Source organism: Trichomycterus rosablanca, chromosome 19, assembly GCF_030014385.1.
Source record: "Trichomycterus rosablanca isolate fTriRos1 chromosome 19, fTriRos1.hap1, whole genome shotgun sequence".
NCBI lineage: Eukaryota > Metazoa > Chordata > Actinopteri > Siluriformes > Trichomycteridae > Trichomycterus > Trichomycterus rosablanca.
This window is the reverse complement of record NC_086006.1, coordinates 26,070,955-26,093,100: the sequence shown is the minus strand read 5'-3', so window position 1 is coordinate 26,093,100 and position 22,146 is coordinate 26,070,955. Positions and strand designations below refer to the sequence as shown.

At 38.5% G+C, this 22,146-nt stretch overlaps 1 protein-coding gene across 1 annotated transcript; it reads right to left on the bottom strand.

Annotated features, from left to right (window-relative positions):
* Positions 1–282: 282 nt before the first annotated feature.
* On the bottom strand, positions 283–6,519 carry LOC134333545 (urokinase plasminogen activator surface receptor-like). The gene is made up of 5 exons (XM_063015567.1): positions 6,435–6,519; positions 5,146–5,268; positions 4,374–4,517; positions 2,888–2,995; positions 283–2,553 (listed from the first exon to the last, which is right to left on the bottom strand). The coding sequence occupies exons 1-5, from the start codon at positions 6,481–6,483 to the stop codon at positions 2,351–2,353; spliced, it is 627 nt and encodes a 208-aa protein (XP_062871637.1). The 5' UTR covers positions 6,484–6,519; the 3' UTR covers positions 283–2,350.
* Between the last annotated feature and the right edge of the window lie 15,627 nt (positions 6,520–22,146).

Below are 22,146 nucleotides of genomic sequence, written 5' to 3'. Positions count from 1 at the left end.
TGCTCTGTGCCATTAATTGTTTGTTGTGCTATTGTATTTGTGCACTAATTTAACCAACATTTATTCATGGTTCCCAAAAAACATGAGCACAATACAAACTGAAAAGCTTTTATCCTCAAACTGTCCTAATAACAAGAAGTAGTAAACTGCCATGATTGCAAATTTAACATCTACTTCCCCCAAGTTGAGTGAGAAAAGAGAGTTTGCAATGTTATTGTAGTGTTACAGCAGTGAGAATAAATGCAACAATAGAAATATAAAGATATCAGGGCTGTCACGCAATTACATTTTTTAATGGAGATTAATCGTGTGCAAAAATAAAGCACAATTTGAACAGTTATGCACATTTTTACAGCAAGAACATGTTTACCAATAAAAAATGTACACAATTATGATCAAATTAATTAAATTATTTTTTAGAAAGCCAGCCAATGCCTGTACAGAGTTGTTAACAGCTCCCATCTTTCAGCCAGTTATTTAAAATGACAAGTCTGTTCACATTATCTGACAAAAGTGAGGATCTTTTCCTGTTCATAACCCTGCCACTGAAAACAGCTGCTCATAATATGAACCATTTCTAGATGCAACACCAGTGGTGTAACTAGGAGCTCATGGGTCCCAGTGCAAAAAAAAATGTTGGTCCCCCTCAACAAATTGCATATGCTGATAGCTGATCAGAATGAATTAAAAGTACTCACTCAGAAGTTACACTTCAAGTCCAAATTCCTGCCTCTGGTATGTTTAATGCACAGTTTTAGTTATTTTAATTTTACTTAACAAAAGTATTGTAATATAATAATAATGACCTGGCGAGTGCAGCCAATTTGGGGGCAAATCAGTCATGGAGGACCCCCCCTTCCTGCCATGTGCCCCAGTGCACCTGCCCCACCATGAGTTAAGTTTTGGAGTGGTATAGCTAATGTCCTATATAAGAATCCAATTAAAAAGCTGTGAGACTGAGCTGGGTATCGGCCTTCTAGTACTGCTCAGCAACACATCATTCAGGTTTGTTGACAGGTGGAGGTGACCCCTGTTGTCCTAAAGGGCCTTCATGGCTGTGGTACCCTATAGTTCACACACTTATGCTGTAATCATTATGGATGTTTGAGAATACTCAGCTCAACTGACATCTTATTACTCATTATACTGAACATTTAATATTTTAATATTTTAAATACACATGAGGCTGAAGCCTTTAGGTTGGAGTCTGTCATGGCATCAATGCTGTTCCTGCTGGGCTGCTGGACATGATGGGAATCTGCAGTGACTGCACTCACAATGTCCAAAATTCGACCATTTGACTTTATTCTACCACAAACTTAAATGATGTCACGATCACACTTGATCGCCTTTGTGTTTGTTTTCATATCACACCCCTCTTGTCTCCACCTCCTGTTTCTGATTTGTTCTGTTGTTTGTTTGTTTGTTTATTAGGATTTTAAAGTCATGTTTTACACTTTGGTTACATTCATGACAGGAACGGTAGTTACTCATTACACAAGATTCATCAGTTCACAAGTTTTATGTCAAACACAGTCAAGGACAATTAAGTATCTCCAATTCACCTCACTTGCATGTTTTTGGACAGTGGGAGGAAACCAGAGCACCCGGAAGAAACCCACGCTGACACGGGAAGAACATGCAAACTCCACACAGAAAGGACCTAGACCGCCCCACCTGAGGATCGAACTCAGGACCTTCTTGTCCTGTTGTTAATCTCTCCCAGCTGTTCCCCAAGTCTGTCCTGATTACTATGTGTATATAGACCCTTGTGTTTGTAACCTCTCTGGTTGGTTATTGTATGTTTATTAATATAAATCCCCTGCAGTATCTGTTAATTAGAACTTGTTTATGTTTATTCTGACTCCTCTCATGGTGATGTCTTGCTTTGCTTTGTCTTTGCTTATGTCACCGTCCATTCTTGTTATGTCTTAGTTCTAGGGTCTGTTTTGTCTTTGCTTAGTATAGTCATTAGCATTCCTGTTTGTCTGAGTTAGTAGTTAGGTTAGTTTAGTCTAAGGATCTGATATATGTTTACAGTTAGCTTAGAATTAATAATGTCCTTAATACTGTGTTCTTGTCTTTGTATTTGTAAATACACCTGTCTAAAATGTCTCTGTGAGTGTGTCTGCCCCGTCCTTGTGTCTACTGTTACAGCCTACTTAATCCCAATCCTAATCATCCTCGACATCTTCCTGTCTGCCTGTTTTTATGTGTTGATGTTAATTTAGATGTTTTTCATTACAGTCTGAAAGCAAACCAGCAAATTACATCATAATAAAGCAAAATCAATATGAAAGAAAACATGAAAATTCCAGAAATCAGGAACTACAATTTATCAGTGGAGATCTTAGTGAAGGAGGATGGAGGAGAACAGAGGAACCACCAGGATCAGGAAACTCAGAGTAAACGTCTCAGCTCCGTTACACAGGTTCCCCTCACAACAGGTCAGCTTTGTTACAGCAATCCCCTGCAGAGAGCTTCCTGAGGCGGCATCACAGACGTTCTTGCTTACACATCCTTTCATGGAAACTTTGCTGCCACCTTGTTCAACTGAAGGAAAAAAATATTTGATTATTTTTTATAGGTCAGGAGTCTGAGTTGTAAGTTGGAAGCTGGTGTCAAAGCGCAGGGTCAGCCATTGTATAGTGGAGCAGACAGGATGAAGGGCCTTGCTCAAGGGCCCAACAGTGGCTGCATGACGGAGCAGGGATTTGAACTCTCTACCTTTCAGTTGACAGCCCAAAACCTTACACACTAGACTGCAATTGATTCTAAGCCTAACCAGAAAACATCAAATGCCGAGCTTGAAAACACCCTGGACAGTGTAAGACATTTTAGAGTAAACAGCCCACCTGCTGGCATGTTTTAAAAATGTAATATTTACCTGTCGCACTGATGCAGCGATCTTCAATCCCCTCACAGTTCACTGTTTTCGAGCAGTCACTGGAATCACAGGTGTAACACCTTTTCCCATTGGCTGACTGTATAAGAGCTGAAAAAAGAAAAATACAAAATGAAACAAAGCTGTAATAAATTTAATTCACTTAAAAATTATATTAATATATCACCAGAAAAACAAAATTGCACTCTAGTAATGAGTGCAAGGAGCTTCAATCTTACACAAAATATTAAATAAACCTAAAATAAATAAACATTATTGTCATTTATTTGGTGTTTCCCAGGAATTTGCCCTCTTGTGTCCCACATTGAGAGGAACATACTGTAAATTCCAGCCAAGTGACTACTCGTGTCATTGCACAGTCAAGCCACCAGAGGGAATTATTTTAACATTTTGAACAGTTCATTTCCTGAATTCACTTGTGTATTTTTGGACAAGATTCTTCTTAACATACTAGTGACATTTTCTTTATTGTCAATATGGGCACAAAGCCAATGCCTGTACAGAGTTGTTAACAGCTCCCATCTTTCAGCCAGTTATTTAAAATGACAAGTCTGTTCACATTATCTGACAAAAGTGAGGATCTTTTCCTGTTCATAACCCTGCCACTGAAAACAGCCGCTCATAATATGAACCATTTCTAGATGCAACACCAGTGGTGTAACTAGGAGCTCATGGGTCCCAGTGCAAAAAAAAATGTTGGTCCCCCTCAACAAATTGCATATGCTGATAGCTGATCAGAATGAATTAAAAGTACTCACTCAGAAGTTACACTTCAAGTCCAAATTCCTGCCTATTTTTAATGCACAGTTTTAGTTATTTTAATTTTACTTAACGAAAACATTGTAATATAATAATAATGACCTGGCGAGTGCAGCCAATTTGGGGGCAAATCACTCATGGAGGACCCCCCCTTCCTGCCATGTGCCCCAGTGCACCTGCCCCACCATGAGTTAAGTTTTGGAGTGGTATAGCTAATGTCCTATATAAGAATCCAATTAAAAAGCTGTGAGACTGAGCTGGGTATCGGCCTTCTAGTAGTGCTCAGCAACACATCATTCAGGTTTGTTGACAGGTGGAGGTGACCCCTGTTGTCCTAAAAAGCCTTCATTGTTGATTGTTGATGAACAAGAAGAGATCTTGGGTCATCAACAATCAAATCACTTACAGAAAATGATTAGACCACACCACAAAGTTAAATCACATCAATGTAGATCTTTCTCCACCACCAAATAAATAAATCATCTAAGTCGCTGTATGTACATTTTTAATACAGCATATTTTTACACAACTTAAACAAAATATATAAACAAATATAACTCAATAAAGGTTTCTAAAAAACGTGTTCCATTATTCAGTGTACAGTCAAAGCAGCTGCCAAAGTTTGGATGTAAAATTAAATATGAAAGAAAAAATGTTTGATCACTCCAACATACAGCAGGTCTTTAAAGGTGACAGTAAAATGTTTTACCTGCTGGTGAGTCAGTGTTGCAGAGGTCAGTACTGCAGCATTTGGCATTGCTGGTGACTTTTAGTAATCCTAAGTTCAAACTCTGGGTTGCACACTCCTCCGGGGCTCCACAAGTCTTCACATTAACATCTGTTTTAGAAACAACTGCACAGAACATCACATTAGTGAGATCAGACCAGAATCCAACCCAGAATCAGAATTAATTACCATAGGCATGAAATGTTTGGGCTAAAAGGACAGGAATGGGACAGTTTGATCCTTGTCCCTGATCTCTTTAAGCAAATGTCTTAAAATAGTTTATATGGATTTCCTGCAGGTTTTTTACATTTCTCCAGCCTTTAAAAAGATATAAGGTGGATGAGCTTCTCTAAATCGCTTTTAGGTGTGAGTATATTTAATTCATTCGTCCACAACATAAAAAAAACTTTACATTAATATAAAAAAAAAAACTACAGGGTGACATTGGAGCCCTGATAGTTGAAGTTTCTAATGAAAAACTGATGAATTTTCTCACAGACAACTCGTCTTTTCCCTCCTGCTCCTCAAAATGATGCAGAACTGGATGGGCTACTTTAAGGTAATTTGTGCTAATGAGTAAATGAACAAATTTCCTGTTCCTAAGAAATTTTAAGCAAAAAAGGCTAAAAATTAAATTCCTTAAATACAAATAAATAGACTTGTAGCTGACTGTGTAGCAAAAAATTTTTTTAATGTTATTTATTACAGATTTGAGGTCCACACTTTTGCAGAAGCATGTACTATATATACTTACCTGTAGTGATGGAAGCAGTCACACTGGCGCACTGGGTTCCCGAAGAACATTCTGTCGGTGTAACTGGGGAGCACGATGTAGTGGGTGATGTTGGTGTGCATTTATTGCATTTCAGTGCCAGTGCTAAAGAATAAAGAGAATTAAAAACGGATCCAGTTTTATAGTGAGATTAATTAAAAAAATCGCATCCTTACATTTCCCGACTTGCTCACATGCACAATAAAACTACAACCACTCGTGTTTTTGGTAATCCGATTCCCCTGGTCCAGACCAACCAAGAAAATGAAATATTGTTTTATTTTAGTCCTGATAGGGCAGTGATAGCTCAGTGGTTAAGGTACTGGACTAGTAAACAGAACGTTGCCGGTTCAAGCCCCGCCACCACCAAGTTGCCACTGTTGGGTCCCTGAGCAAGGCCCTTAACCCTCAACTGCTCATCGTGTTCAGATCATTGTGTAAGTCGCTTTGGATAAAAGCGTCTGCTAAATGCTGAAAATGTAAATGTAAGCTTTCACACTCACAAATTTACAGTTGAACCAAAATAAAACAAAAGTTACATTTGACGTGTAACGTTACACTTTTCCAGCCTCGGAACGGTCAGTAAAGTCCAGTTTTGTTTTGTAAATCTGTGTCAGTTATCAGGTCGTGTATACCTGCTGGTATTTTTTACCACAGTAAGTGGTGGTAAAATGGATAAAGGCGTCTGTAACAGAGCGTTTAGTGTCACTTGTACCATCACATGCTGTGTTCGGTTCGTTCAGTTTCCTTTGGTTCATATTGCGCGCACACCTGTAACAAACCGCACCAGATTTAGTGTAGAAATTGAACGATGATGTGCCGAATTCAATATTACATATATGTTTAAATTATTATATATAATTAAAATAATCATCACTACAATTGTTGTTATATACAAATGTTGGTTGGGAGGAGGTCACGGTGCGTTTCTAAAGTAATTCAGGTGTGATTTGTTTCAGGTGTGAGTGCAATACGAACCAAATAAATTTAAACGAACCAAACACAGCATGTGATGTTACAACTGAGCATTGAAAAGTTATTATTATTATTATAACGGTAAATGTGCAGTTTCTCCACTTTATCCTTTATCCATTTTACTGTGTTAACAGTTGGTAAAAAATATCCATGCATATGCCAAAATATGATTTAAAAAACTTATATTAAAATGTTGTGTAACATATATTGAGGATGTACTGTATATATATAGTATATATACTGTATATATATATATATATATATCACAATATGAGACCATATGAGATAGTTCTTACCTTTATTAAAAAACACGCATAAAAGCAGCAGTGCAACCTGAGACTTCATTGTTGTTTGACTGGAGAAGTTGAGAAGCTGAAGGCAGAGATGATGCAGGATGATTGAACAATAAAGCTTATCTTTAGGGATGGGCTGTTTTATGAAAAATACAGGGTGGGAAGCGGATATGGAGGAGGGACTGATGAGAAAATATTATAACTTTCATTTCTTTGGAAGCTGGGGGGTGGGGTGGGGGGGGGGCTTTTCTTTGAATTGATGGCAGCAATTGTACCCAATTGTTTTGGTATTTATTGTTTTGTCTTTACACTTGCTACTAAACTTTTAATGTATAACTAGTATAACTAAGGGTGAGTCAAAATCTAACACAGAACAACCAGCTAAGCTAAGGCTAGACAGCTTAACAGACTTCCCGAAGCTTGACAGAATTCAATCAAAACAGGGGAACAGAAACGAACCATGTGAGAGAATAAGTCGGTGGCAAAAACTTGGAGCAAAACCAAAAGCACAAAATCAGCAGGTGGCTGTCTTAATTTCTTCCACGCCAGACTGTTCATCATGGGCTCGGAAAGCTAAAACTATTCCAAAAGCTAGCACAATTGCACCCCATGGGAAAATAGCAGGGTCGCAACAAAAACCGATCCCTTTGCTGAATCGTTTTGAACCGCTCAGAAATCTGATCGAGGTTATCCCCAGTGGTAATGGTAACGAAACAAAACCAGCGAAGCTGACTATAAAAGGCGACTCAAAGCGGGCTAGCAAAAACACGAGGCTGATTAAGCAGAGGCCCTCGCCTGACGCAGAGAACGCTCCGAAAACTCTGATCGTCGGTGACTCTGCCATCAAGAATATAGGCAGCAGATCAATGCTAACATGCTGTCTCCCGAATGTGACGGAATTAAATGAGGAACTTCCCAACATCCTAGCATGGAGGGATCGACCGAATTATTCTGCACGTGGGCAGAAATTACATTCGCAGAGAGGAGTCAGAAATCTTAAAGAACAACTTCACTGAACTGTTTAATACACTTGAGAAGCTGAATGCTCAGAAGTTCATCAGTCGGCCTCTCCCAGCCCGAGGATCTAATATGTTTTCACGACTACTCAACCTCAACACGTGGCTAAGCAGAACCTGCAGTTTGAAAGGTATGGATTATATTGACAATTTTAATTTTTTCTGGGGACGCAGAGAATGTTTTTACCCAGATGGCACCCACCTAAGCAAGACTGGAGTGAAGGCACTAAAGGACAACCTCCATTTTGCTCTTTGCCACCCATCTGCTTCTTGGACTGACTCGACACAATACGTGCATCCTCAACCTCCCTCACCTGCTTTCAACCATGAAGGACCATCAAACATACAATCCCCATCACTGGAGAACACAGCTCAGGCTGAGTTTCTGACTCTTGACGAAAGCTATTACGACCTTCATCATCAGGCAGTGACACAGCAGTCAACAGCAGAGACATTACAATCATCCTCCAACTTCTCTCTCTCAACCACATCACCCCCACATATGGATTTCACAGAGAAAATGGAGAAACTGGTGTGTGTTGGGACTAAATTCTCACACTCCATCTCAGCCAGTCCACAGGTTTCACCCAAAAAGCGCAGGGCACCCCTTCCCCCCTGTCCACAGCCCCCTCCCCGTTCTCTGAGGCCACTTCAGCACCGTCAGCAGCAGCCTTGTACTTCATCTCCTCTGGCTGTACAGAGTTCAGAACGTTCAGCGAGTGCTACTGATAGCGGCTGCAGAGTACAAAACAATGATAACACGTTGTGATGTGTTTAGGGTCCTTGCTATAGCAGATATGATACTGACAACAGTTTGGAGAGTAAGCTTGGACCCAGTATGCCTGAAATGTTTTCTATTCCTGTGTTGATTAGAAATAGAAAGAATAGAAGCATATCAGCATATCAAGTCAACCAGTCTAACCTCTTACCTGTACCACGACAACCTTGGGCTGCCCCAGGGGCTCCTGTGGTTCCTTTAAAGCTAGCTCTGCTTAATGTTAGATCTCTAGCCAACAAATCATTTTTAGTGAATGACATAATTCTATCCTACGGTTTAGATTTTCTGTTTCTAACTGAAACATGGTTAGCAGAAGGCAGCAGTGCTACTGTTCTTAATGAAACAGCACCAGCAAACTTCAGTTCTATGAATGTGTGTGGAAGTGGTAGGAAAGGTGGAGGAGTAGCTGCCTTATTTAAAGATGTATTCCAGTGCAAAGAGAATTGTACTTGCCAATTTTATGTCTTTTGAATACCTCTGTTTTATTTTGAAGGGTACTCCCAAAATTTTATTTTTAACCATTTATAAACCTCCAAGATACTCTGCACATTTTATAGATGAATTTGCTGAACTACTGTCAGTTATCTCCACTGAGTACAGCTTTTTCATCATAACTGGGGATTTTAACATCCACTTAGATAATAACAAGGACAATAACACCAAAGAACTTTTTGGACTTTTTGACACGTTTGGTCTATTGCAACATGTGAAAGGGCCTACACATACTCGAGGGCACACTCTGGAGGACATCAATAATTGGATGAGCCAGAATTTTTTACAGTTAAATAAGGACAAAACAGAGATTGTCGTGTTTGGCAGCAAAGAGAAGAGGATTAGTGTCAGTGAACACCTCAGTTCCCGGGCTCTAAAAACCAAAGACCAAGTCCGAAATCTTGGCGTTCTAATTGACTCAGATCTCACATTCACCAGCCATATTAAAACCATCACCAAAACAGCCTTCTACCATCTTAGAAATATAGCCAAAATCAAGGGTCTAATGTGCCAACAAGATCTAGAGAAGCTCATCCATGCTTTTATCTCCAGTAGGGTGGACTATTGTAATGGTCTCTTAACTGGACTTCCAAAAAAGACCATTAAACATTTACAGCTCATTCAGAACGCTGCTGCTAGAGTTTTAACTAAGACGAAGAGAACTGAGCACATCACTCCAGTTCTAACATCTCTACACTGGCTTCCGGTTAGTTACAGAATAGAATTTAAAGTGCTGCTACTGGTCTATAAATCACTGAATGGGTTCGGCCCAGAATACATCTCAGAAATGTTTAGAGAATATAAACCCAGTAGATCTCTTAAATCCATGGACTCAGGTCAGCTAGTTGAGCCCAGAGTCCAAACTAAACACGGTGAAGCAGCATTTAGCTGTTGGGCTGCATATAACTGGAACAGACTGCCAGGAGATATTAGATGTTTTGCAAATGTAGAAATGTTTAAATCCAGGTTAAAAACTTTTCTTTTTTCTTGTGCCTATGATTGAGCTCAAACTTTTTGCTATTACCCTATTTCTTTTAGTTTTTCATGCTCTTAATAATTCTTTTTATAGAGTAGTGTACATTCTAAATTGTAGTGTATATTTTACTATATTTTCTTTTAGTTTTCATGTTTTAATTGCTTATCTCTCTTGTTTTAATTTCGTATTTCCCAAATTGTAGGGTATATTTTACAATATTTTCTTTTAATTTTTCACGATCTTAATTTTTTTATCTCTCTTGTTTGAATTTCATATTCTCTTAATTGTAACTAAATGTTTGCAAGATGTCTTTCTGAGATTCTAGATCTCAGGAATGTTTTAATGCTTTTAATTAATTTTTTTTTCCTTATGTAAAGCACTTTGAATTGCCACTGTGTATGAAAAATGCTATACAAATAAACTTGCCTTGCCTTGCCTAATAATATTTAAGTCAGATAAATTTTTGAATTTTGGAAAACTTTAAAAAGCTTTAAATGAGTTAAAATAAAGTAAAAAGTTTACATACACCTGTAAGGCACATGTACTGTATTTCGTAACCAATGTAATCAGTTGTGATGAGTGTTTGAGTTTATTGTCGTGCTTGAACACAATTTAGGAATTGTAAGAAAACCCTTATTATTCTTTTTTTAACCTTCTTTGATGTGTCCGATTCACTGGAAGTAAAGTCCTTGTTTCAAAAAGTAAGGTAACGCTTATTTGACTGGAAAGTCATGCCTGAGTTTTAGTAGCTGATTCATCACATTCATTGCAAAAATGTTTATCTAGCATTATATTACAGTTTACATTTATTTACTGACAAATTTCTTAGGTTTGGATTTTTTTTTTTACTCAATTTTTACTCAAAAACTGCTACAGAACACACCACTTCAAGAAAAGTTATATACAATTTATAGTTATATAGTAGCTACATAAAAAAATAAAGTTAAATATAATTATTCAAAAGCCTGAAATCACATAAGAGAAGAAATACAGCATCTGAATGAAGTAATGAAGGTACAGTACATGGTTTATTACAACACTTTGAGGTTTGGGTGTGTAAACAAGCATGATTAGAAGCAAATGCAGTACCAAAATGGTTAATTTAAACAATAAGTATACACACAAGGATAGGTTAGTAATACCCACCAAAATAAATAGTTTTGTTGAATTAAAGCTTTTTGTCTTGTGATAGGTTTCAAGTGTCTGTAACAGTATTCACCCACTAAGTTTGTACACTACTTTTCTTTATGATCTAAAATTTATATATGAACTTTGAGATGAATAATGATTGTAATAGCTTTCAATACCCATTCCCAAAAATGATGGGACGTTTTGTTAAACAAAAAAAAGAAGAATCTGTGATTTGTTAATTCTCTTGAATCTTTAACTTTCACGATAAGTACATTTATATAGTGGCTTTCACATACCCAGGTATGCATTACAAGGTCAATATTAGAGGAAAGAACACACACAAATATTAGACAAAAAGACTCAACAAAGCGAGGACATAAAAAAGAAGAATAATGCAATGAGGTATAGGTATAGGTCATGGACTTTAGAAGTCAGCAGAATTACTTTGTATTCTATACAAAAGCTGTTGGGAGCCACTGAAGCAGATAAGAGAATGGGAGTGATTTTAGCAGACCGCTCATTAGATGTTAAAATTTGGAATGAGCTGAAACCGGTTTGCCAGAACGGTGAGAAGGGAGCTGCAATAATCCAGCCATGAAAAGATGAAATCATGTAGAAACACTGAGAAGTCATGCCAGTACAGTTCTACAGTTAAGATTTGAAGGTTTCCAGATACTTGGTAGTGTCTAAATAACCTTTGATATGAGTTTCTCTTGATTTTGATATATAATATAATTATGTGCATTTGCTCTGCATGTCTTTGCCTGTGTGTTAGCAGAACAGAATGAACAGATCATAAGGTAATATGTTTTGCATGTACGGGTGTTAGTTAGATAACAATAACAAACAGAAACTTATATATATAGTGCACTGCCTGAAAACGATTGCTACCAAAGCTGAGGTAAAAACATACACATTGAATGAAATAAACCAGAAATGCAGAATGCTTGACTAAGATAGAACAATACTGTGGCTTAATAATCCACTAAAAATGAGGAACAAAGTAACCAATGAACATCCACAGCCTATAACTTATGATAAGCATGACAGGTGAAACAATATTTTGGAACCAAGCCAAGCACGACCCATTACAATTAATAAACAAAATTTCTTAGAAACTGTAAATGTCAAGACAGAACCTGGAGAACCAAAAAAACTGGAGGTGGCTCCTACAACAGAAACGCCAACATCAATGTCTGAACATGTATGGAATGCAATTTTTTTTAAAGCCAAAGACATTTTAGAAACAAGTGCCAAAAAAAGAAAAACATTTTATGAAAAGAACATCCTAACCAACTGTTAATACCAAACATGATACAGTCATACCTTGTAACTTAAAATGTCATCAAAGTGTTCCACAATGTGAATACGCATTTGTATGCGTCCACATACTGCACATCTGTGTTTAGCTGGAATCTCTCACTGTTTCACTTTTAATCTTGTGTTTTACAGCTTGGGGTTCTGAAAAACACTTAGAATTAGCTTTTTCAAGAGAGTCTAAAACGATATCGTGAAAAAGCTTAACATGGCTTGAGTACTAAAAAAACGACATAGAAGCACTAAACTTTTCTTAATGATTAATGGTCAAGTTCTCTCCATTAACTGAATTCATAGGTTGTTGTTTTAGTACAATAAGTCACGTTAAGCTTTGTTCACGTTACGCATTGTTCATATTTGAGCCACAATCCATAGTAAACAACATTAACCGGTTTTGCACTTATCATGTAAATGCGCCTTTACAGTGAAATGAAAGGAGATAATATAAAAATATGAGAGCAGTGTTAGCGTTACTGAACTCACTAAGAAATATTGTATTCCTAGATCAATGATCTCCACAATTAAGAAGCATAAGGAAACAAACTGTTTTTTAAGATTATTATATTATTTTTTGTTATTTTTAGTGTATTAGTTTTAAAATCTAATAGCCAGTGGCACAGCAAACACTGCATGGGTAATACTAATGTTTTTTTCAATACAAATATTGGAAGCTGGAGTAACAAAATCTCTCTAAAAAAAAAACTAAAGTTAAGAAGGGGCTAGGCTCAACAACCGCATTTCCAAAACGTTTGGAACAGTAAGAAAAATGCCAACGCTTTGATGAGTATGAACACAATGAACGATGGCCCAGAGGAACAACTGGCACTCTGTTCTAGATGAAATTGTTTGGGAAATACTTTTAAATACTGTGCTATGAAAAAAAGTATTTGCCCCTCTTCTGTTTCTGCTAATTCGTTTTTTTTAAGTGTTTTATATCTTAAAACTAATTTAAAAATGAAAACAACACCGGTAAACACAAAAATGCACCTTTAAAACGATCGTTTCATTTATTAAGGATAAAGCTTTTAGTCAAAGCTTATATCTGGGAAAGTATATTACCACCTGAACCTAATAACTGCTTTTGCCACCCTTGGCAGGAAGAACTGCAATCAAACATTTGCAATAACTTGTGATGAGGTTTTTTTTGTTTGTTTGTTTGTTTGTTTTTTTTGCTTTGGAAAATTTGGCCAAATATACTGAAGGATTTTCAAGCATATACAATACTATCCCAAAATGATTGGGGGTCATTTAGATGAATTTGGCATTTGCAAGACAAGCCTTTTTTCTTTTTTTTGTCTCCCACGGGAGCTGTTTTTCCCCAGTGTCTTTCTATTTGTGGAACATTGACCCAACTTTTTTGGAATGTGTTGCAGGCCTGAGATGTAGGAATGGATGTTTATTAATAAAGGAAATGAAGTTAAGCAGACAAAACATGAAATATCTCAGGTTTCTGATGAATTGGGTTTGTAAATCAAGTGATGCCTGCAGTTCATAGATGCATTTTTGTGAAATGTTAGTAGGCCAGCCACTCCTAGAAATGTTTACTTCTATTCCAAGTATTTTGTGTTTGTGGATAATGGCTTTCATTGTGGCTGGAGTCTCAGAGCCTCAAGCAGTGACTCAACCCTTTCGATGCTGGTAGATTTTATGACTTGTTTCACATAGATTGAATTTCTTTTCAGCATTTCTCTCCAATGAATGATACATTTGCGTTTACTTGGGTCTTTGTTTAATGTAACTACCATATGTTTAAAAACACAAGACTTAAATGTGAAGACGTGTCTGTTTTCGAGATTTGAAATTGCAGCAGAATGACAGGTGTGGAGTGTGTAATGAAACAAATAAGAAAGAACGCATCAACCTATCATATTTCTTCCAGTTTGCCTAAGCATGTTGTTTTCTTTTATGTATTGTAGTATTATACTCAAGTTCGAACAAACAAAAACACTTTAAAATCTTATTTTTGTGCACAATTATTATGGATCTGTTTAATTTAACATACTAGCAAAACACATCAAATGTGCCACGTTAGATTCATTAATTTATTTTTCATTGGCACATCAAACTCAGCAAATAAAAACCATCTGGGAATTTAAATGTGGTGTAATTTGTATTTGTGGTTAAGCAGGTGCTCAGAATGACTGGGTGGTAACTTTACAGGTGCAAACTGTATCCCTTTAGTTGTCGGACAAACCTGTTATAGCAAGGTTATTCCAAATAAAAAGGAAATAGGCTAGGTACCACAAAATATTACATACAGTAGACCCTTGACTTTTGAACTTAATTGGTTCTGAAGGGCTGTTCTTAAGTCAAAATATTCGTTAGTTAAACCTACTATTTTTCCCATAAGAAATCATGTAAACAGAATTAATCCTTGCCAGACCCCCCCCCCCCCCATTATCTGACATTTGTAATGTCTTAAATGGTCTTTTGTTATAAATACAAGTATATTTTCTTTAAATCTTAAATGATAGAATATACATTCCTGTAATAAGCAATAACAAACAACAATACACAGTAGTACTGTGCATAAAATAAACATCACATTTCATACACCATAATACACCATCACTTACACCATAATACATTTCCTTTTTATGAAATGTATCTACCAGAAACAACAATAACTCTCATATTTCTCTATTATTTCCTTCTTTATTTCAATAGTGTTGTATTTTGTAGGTGTATTTGCACAGAAAAAAAGAATACTTCACTCAGCAACTTCCTTCTTCTCTTTCACTCACTGTCCCCTCTGTCTGATACACAGTGACACCGACAGGAGTAATTATACAACAACAAATGCTCATGTTTCGCAAATGTCGGTTCGTAATCCAAAATTTGTTGATAAAAAAGATTGTTCGTAACCTGAAATGAATAATAACTCAAGGGTTGACAGTATTTTACTTTATAAGTACAGGCAGTTTCACACACACACACACACACACACACACACACACACACACACACACCATAGAAATAGGGACTATATGACGTATACCAAGTCAGCAGAGAAAATCATTGGTGCTCCTCTGCCCTCCCTCCTGGACTTGTATTCTTCAAGAACCAAGAAACGGCAGAGAAAATTATCACTGACTCCTCACACCCCGGCCATAACCTCATTCAACCCCTCCTCTCTGGCAGGCGCTACAGGTCAATCCACACTTCCCACAGGCCTCATTTCCCTAAATAAATAAATGACTGACAACACAGACTTGAGCGTGACAATATTCACCTGCTACAATTTACTAAATTTTGTAGTACTCATCCTACATGCTGTGCACTTTACTATTATTTTTAAAATATCCCACACACTGCCATTTGCCTGTATATAATCTTATAGCTTGTATATTTTAAATCACACAGCTGGCGAGCAAATAAACCGACTGTATTCTGAAGAGCGCTGTCTGTCTGTCTGTCTGTCTAGCTGAGCAAGGGGGATAAACTATTAGTGAGGGCAGAACAATTGTCTTAAAATACACTGTAAAATCCTACATTAACTGCATCTCTCAAAATGCATGCTGATTTTGTGACCTGCAAAGTGACACAGCCTGCCAGTAGATGATGTTAAGAAATATTTACACATGATCCTAAAATGTACAAGAAGATAAATAAGAAAATTAAGCAGAAGGAGGAAATTTAATGAAAATGAAAACAAGTTTGTGCTTCAGGAGGAGAAAACGGTGCGTCTCTTGTGTTATGAGGCCGTGTCTGTGGTAAAGTAGGACAATATAAATGCAGAATTTAGCCTCCAAGAAAAACAACAGACTACAATCACAGCAGAATACATTACAATAGGCCCTTTGAGGGCCACAACAATACTGATGTGGCCCTCTGTGAAAATGAGTTTGACACCCCTGGTCTAGAAGTTCCAATTCTGCCTGGTCATGGGAGAAAACCTCAAATGTTATTCAGAGGCCCTAGCGATCTCATTAAGACCTGACAAAATGACCTGAAGAAGACTGGGATAAATGTGTCAGTGGCAACCACAAAACAAACTTCCATAACAATCTTAACAAGGACTTCATGTCCGACATGTGAGACATTTACATGTGAAACATGTAAATGCCCCTTAACCACATTAAAATAGCCAGATACCACTAAGCCATGAATATTTAGACAGCCAAATATCTAGCCCAGGTGCTTTCTTGGTCAAGCAAATATAAAAGTATGTCATTGTTTCTGACTTAACTTCCAAAACTCAACATATCAACATAAACCAGTCAGAAACTAAACACATAATAAATAATAAACATATTCTACTCTACAAAGATGTAAGTTGGTTCTATTTCTGACATAGAAATAGACTTAAGATCATCATCGGAACGCTTCCAGATTTTTTGTAATTGTTCACGTCACAAACACATTTGCAAATCCTTTTCAACCCATATTCAATTGAATACACTACAAAGAAAAGCATTTACATTTATTTGTTTTTTGCAAATATTCACTCATTTTGAATTGATGCCTGGACAGGGGCATGTTTACCACTGTGTTACATCACCTTTCCTTTTAACAACACTCAATAAGCGTTTGGGAACTGAGGACACTAATTGTTGAAGCTTTGTAGGTGGAATTCTTTCCTATTCTTGCTTGATGTACAACTTGAGTTAGTCTAAAAGTATCTGATGTTTAATGTACTTAAGTATCAAAAGTAATTTGATATTAAATGTACTTAAGTATTAAAAGTAGAAGTAAAAGTAAATGTTGTTAGTGTAAATGGAAGCGGTCATTTTAAATTTAAGCCTGTAAACCACCTTAACAATGAACCTGTTTTCTTCCTTTCATCTGAACCTTATTTGTGCCAATTCATGATCATAATCAACTGTTGACATCACCTGTTTGAAATCACATCATTATTTAGTTGTTTTTTTAACTTATTACTAGCCCTAAATGTTCCTGCTCCAACGTTTTTAGAATGTGAGTCGATGTAAATGTAAAAAACACTGCATCTATTTTATTTGCATTTTCTATACTGTCCCATTTTTTTATTTGGGTAGTATATTTGAATAACAAAAAAATAATTTTGGCATAATTAATTTAAAGCAAAACTCAAGAGAGTGTAACAAAACGTGCGGCACTTTTATCCCTTTAATGATGTTCAACCATTAATTTAAATCAAAATATTTGAGTAAAATAAGCTGTATTTAAATAATATTCTTTGGGGCCGTATCTACTCACTGAATGCCATGTGTTAAACAAAAAAAATATTGGTATTCTTACTTTAAGAAAACACCATTTCTAACTTGAAGCCAACAGCTGAAAAATCATGAATAATAAGTTGGATAAGTTGAGTTCTTGTTGAGAGCATTAAAGGGTTAAAGACGTGCTGCATGTTCCTCAGCACCATGAATCTCTCCTCTACCGGTCTAATACAGAAGTTATCTGAGGAAATATTTGTCCATAGGTGAGTTTTTAAAAATAATGGACGTGTCTTCATGAGTTTTGCAGTCAATGAATTCCAAACAAATTTAATGATTCATGAAACGTTTTATTTGTGGTTCGAATGTAATCGGTAAAAATGGTAGGTAGATATCTGAACAATGTTAATGCTAATAAGATTTAAAAACCGCTGATGCTGCAGCTTTACTTTGTTAATCATTAACTTACATCAGTGTGTTGGACGGGGAGCTTCTGAAATCTCCATATTTGCGTGTCTTTGGGTGAACGACGCACTTTTAGAAAACTCCGATAGCTTTTAGAGAACGTTTGCACATGCGCATTAATGTGTTTAACTCACAAGCGCAGATTCGCCAAACCAGCGTGCGGTCCGTCACACATCTCACATCATTTACCTTCATTCTGTAGTAACGAGTAACGAATTTACATACAGCGAATGTATCGGAGTAAAAGTACACAATTTCTTTAGAAAATGTAGTGGAGTAAAAGTGAAAGTTGCCGAAAATTTTTATACTCCAGTAAAGTACAAGTACTTCAAAAAACTACTTAAGTACTGTAACGAAGTATTATTACTTCGTTACTATACACCACTGGGCCCAGAGAAGCCGGCGGCGTTTCTGGGTGTTGTTGATATATGGCTTTTGCTTTGCATGGTAGAGTTTTAACTTGCACTAGTAGATGGAGCAACGGACTGTGTTCACTGACGATGGTTTTCTGAAGTGTTCCTGAGCCCATGTGGTAATATCCGTTACAGAATGATGTCGGTTTTTAATGCAGTGCCGCCTGAGGGATCGAAGGTCACGGGCATTCAATGTTGGTTTTCGGTCTTGCCTCTTACTTGCACAGATTTCTCCAGATTCTCTGAATCTTTTGATGATATTATGGACTGTAGATGATGAAATCCCTAAATTCCTTGCAATTGCACGTTGAGAAACGTTCTTAAACTGTTGGACTATTTGCTCACGCAGTTGTTCACAAAGTGGTGAACCTTGCTTGTGAACGACTGAGCCTTTCGGGGATGCTCCCTTTATACCCAATCATGACATTTTCCTGTTTCCAATTAACCTGTTCAGAATTAGAATCAGAATCGGGCTTTATTGGCCAAGTATGCTCACACATACAAGGAATTTGTTTTTGGTTACACAGATGCTTGCAGTGCACGAAAAATACAATACAGACAATCTTATTCACACAGCTCACTCTCTCTCTAACACACACATTCATAACTGTAAACATAGAAAACATTGTAAACATTTAGCATGTGCAATTTACATTGTAATTTTAAAAAGGTGCAGTTTTGTGCAATATAAAAACTATAGAAAATATAAAAATATATAAATATGAAATGGAAGTAAAGGTGAAAATCCTGTGTATGCCATGACATAAATGAAATAGGTAGTTTTTGATGTGCAAGTGTCCCGAGTATTAACAGTACAGTAGTGTTCAATTGTTCATGAGCGTAATGGAGTTTGGATAAAAGCTTCTCTGTAGCCTGGTCGTTCGGGTCTTCATGTGGCTGAAGCGTCGGCCTGATGGAAGGCACCGAAACAGGTGATGGCCAGGGTGAGACGGGTCAGTGATGATTTTCTCTGCACGCTTCCTGGTTCTGGAGGCATGCAGGTCCAGCAGTGTGGGCAGCTTTACACCGATGGTCCTCTCTGCAGACTTGATGATGCGCTGCAGTCTCTTGGTGTCATGTTTTGTGATAGCGCTGCCCCACACTGTGATGGATGTGGTGACGATGGACTCTATGATGGCTGTGTAGAACTGCACCATCAGCTCTTGGGGTAGGTTGAACTTCCTCAGCTGGTACAGAAAGTACATCCTCTGTTGAGCCCTCTTGATGATGGAGTTGATGTTGCTGTCCCACTTCAGGTCCTTGGAGATCGTTGTGCCCAGGAACTTGTAGGACTCCACAGCCATCACAGTCCTGTCTAGGATGGTGAGTGCTGGCAGGGTTGGGGGTCTCCTCCTGAAGTCCACGGTCATCTCCACTGTTTTTGCTGTGTTCAGCTCCAGGTTGTTCTGACTGCTCCAGAGGACAACCTGATCAACCACCCGTCTATAAGCAGACTCATTACTGTCACTGATGAGACCAATGACTGTAGTGTCATCTGCAAACTTCAGGATTTTAACAGAGGAGTCCATGGAGGTACAGTCATTTGTGTACAGCGAGAAGAGCAGTGGGGAGAGTACACAACCCTGTGGGGCACCTGTGCTGATGGTTCTGGTCCCTGAAGTACACTTTCCCAGCCTCACCTGCTGTTTTCTGCCAGTAAGAAAGTCAGTTATCCACTGGCAGGTGGAAGCTGGTACGCTGAGTTCAGCCAGTTTGCTGTGTAATTGTCCTGGAATAATTGTGTTGAAGGCTGAGCTGAAGTTCAGGAACAGAATTCTTGCATAAGTTCCCGGGTGATCAAGGTGTTGAAGGATGAAGTGGAGACCCATGTTCACTGCATCGTCCACCGACCGGTTGGCCCGATAGGCAAATTGCAGGGGGTCTAGCAGGGGGTCCGTGATTTCCTTAATGTGGTTGAGAACCAGTCTTTCAAAGGACTTCATGACCACAGAGGTCAGGGCAACAGGTCTGTAGTCATTTAGTCCTGTGGTAGTTGCCTTTTTGGGAATGGGTATTATTGTGGAGCATTTAAAACAGGATGGAACCACACACAGCTCCAGTGATCTGTTGAAGATCTTAGTGAAGACAGGTGCAAGCTGGTCTGCACAGGTCCTCAGGCAGGAGGGAGAGATTCCATCAGGACCTGGGGCCTTCTTGACTTTCTGTTTTTTAAAAAGTCTCAGCACGTCTTCCTCGCAGATCTTCAGGGCAGGCTGGATGGGTGGCTGATAGTCAGATGGGTGTGAAGTGGTGTTGGATGGGAGCTCGTTGCTGGGCTGTTCAAACCTGCAGTAGAATCTGTTAAGGTCGTCGGCCAGTTGACGATCTCCCATTGTCTGTGAAGGTGGCCTTTTGTAGCTGGTGATGTTCTGCAGACACCTCCAGGCGGTTGATGGCTCATTTGTGGACATCATGCTGCTTAGCTTGTTGGAGTAGTTCTTCTTTCCAGCCTTGATCTCTTTGGTTTGGGTGTTCCTTGCCTGGTTGTACAGCGCCCGATCCCCACTTCTATATGCTACCTCAATTTGGCATTAAACCAGGGCTTGTCATTATTATATTTAATGCGAGTCCTGGTGGGAACACAGATGTCTTCACAAAAGCTGATGTAAGATGTCACAGTGTCCGTGTGTTCATCCAGGCTGCTTGTGGCATCATCAAACACACACCAGTCTGTTAATTCCATGCAGTCCTGAAGCCTTTCTTTAGCCTCATTAGTCCATTTCTTCACCGTGCTGACCACAGGTTTGGCACACTTGAGCTTCTGTCTGTAGGTCGGGAGAAGATGAACTAAACAGTGGTCAGATAGTCCCAGTGCTGCACGAGGGACAGAGCGGTACGCACCTTTAAATACAGTATAGCAGTGATCTAAAATGTTGCTCTCCCTGGTGGGGCAGGTAACATGCTGTCTGTATTTACGTAGTTCGTTGTTAAGTTTTGCTCTGTTAAAGTCCCCTAAGATGATGAAAACAGAGTCTGTGTGTTTGTGCTCCACGCTGAGGATCTGATCAGCGAGTGCGCTCAGTGCCTCGCGCGTGCACGCTTGAGATGGAATGTAAACAGCAACAAGCACAACTGATGAAAACTCCCGCGGACAATAAAACGGTCTACAGTTCAAGAAAAGTGATTCCAGATTAGGGCTGCATGTTCTCATTAACACTGTCACATCTGTACACCAGCCTTGGTTGATATAAAAGCAAATTCCGCCGCCTTTTTTCTTGCCGGAAAGCTCCGCGTTGCGGTCCGCTCGGTGGAGATGAAAGCCGTGCAGGTGGAGCGCGCTGTCCGGGACGGAATCGGTGAGCCAGGTCTCAGTGAAGCACAGTACAGCAGAGAGAGAAAAGTCCTTGTTGGTACGGTTTAACAGTGAAAGCATTTTATTTCCTAAAGAGCGAAGGTTTGTCATGTGGATGCTGGGTAGCGGTGTACGAAGTCCGCGCTGTCGGAGTTTGACGAGCGCTCCGGCGCGCTTCCCACGTCTGCGCATCCGCCTGCGTCTGCTCAGGAGCGCAGCCGCTCCGCTGACCAAAATGTCCAAAAAACTGTCCGAAAATGAAAAATCAGGAAATATACCTGGTGGCATGAGCTGCCTAATGTTCAGCAGATCTTCTGCGCTGTATTGGAGTGTGTTTGGATCACACATGCCATAACAAACAAACAAAAACAAACAAAGCACTACGGAGCTCCTAACCAGTGTCGCCATCTGCGGCGCCATCTTGGATCGAACTGGAATGTTCCAAACAGGTGTTTTTTGAGCATTCCTCAACTTTCCCAGTCTTTTGTTGCCCCTGTCCCAACTTCTTTGGAACTTGTTGCAGGCATCAAATTCAAAATGAGTGAATATTTGCAGAAAAACAATAAAGTTTATCCATTTGAACATGAAATATCTTGTCTTTGTAGTGTATTCAATTGAATATGGGTTGAAAAGGATTTGCAAATCATCGTATTCTGTTTTAATTTATGTTTTACACAATGTCCCAACTTCATTAGAA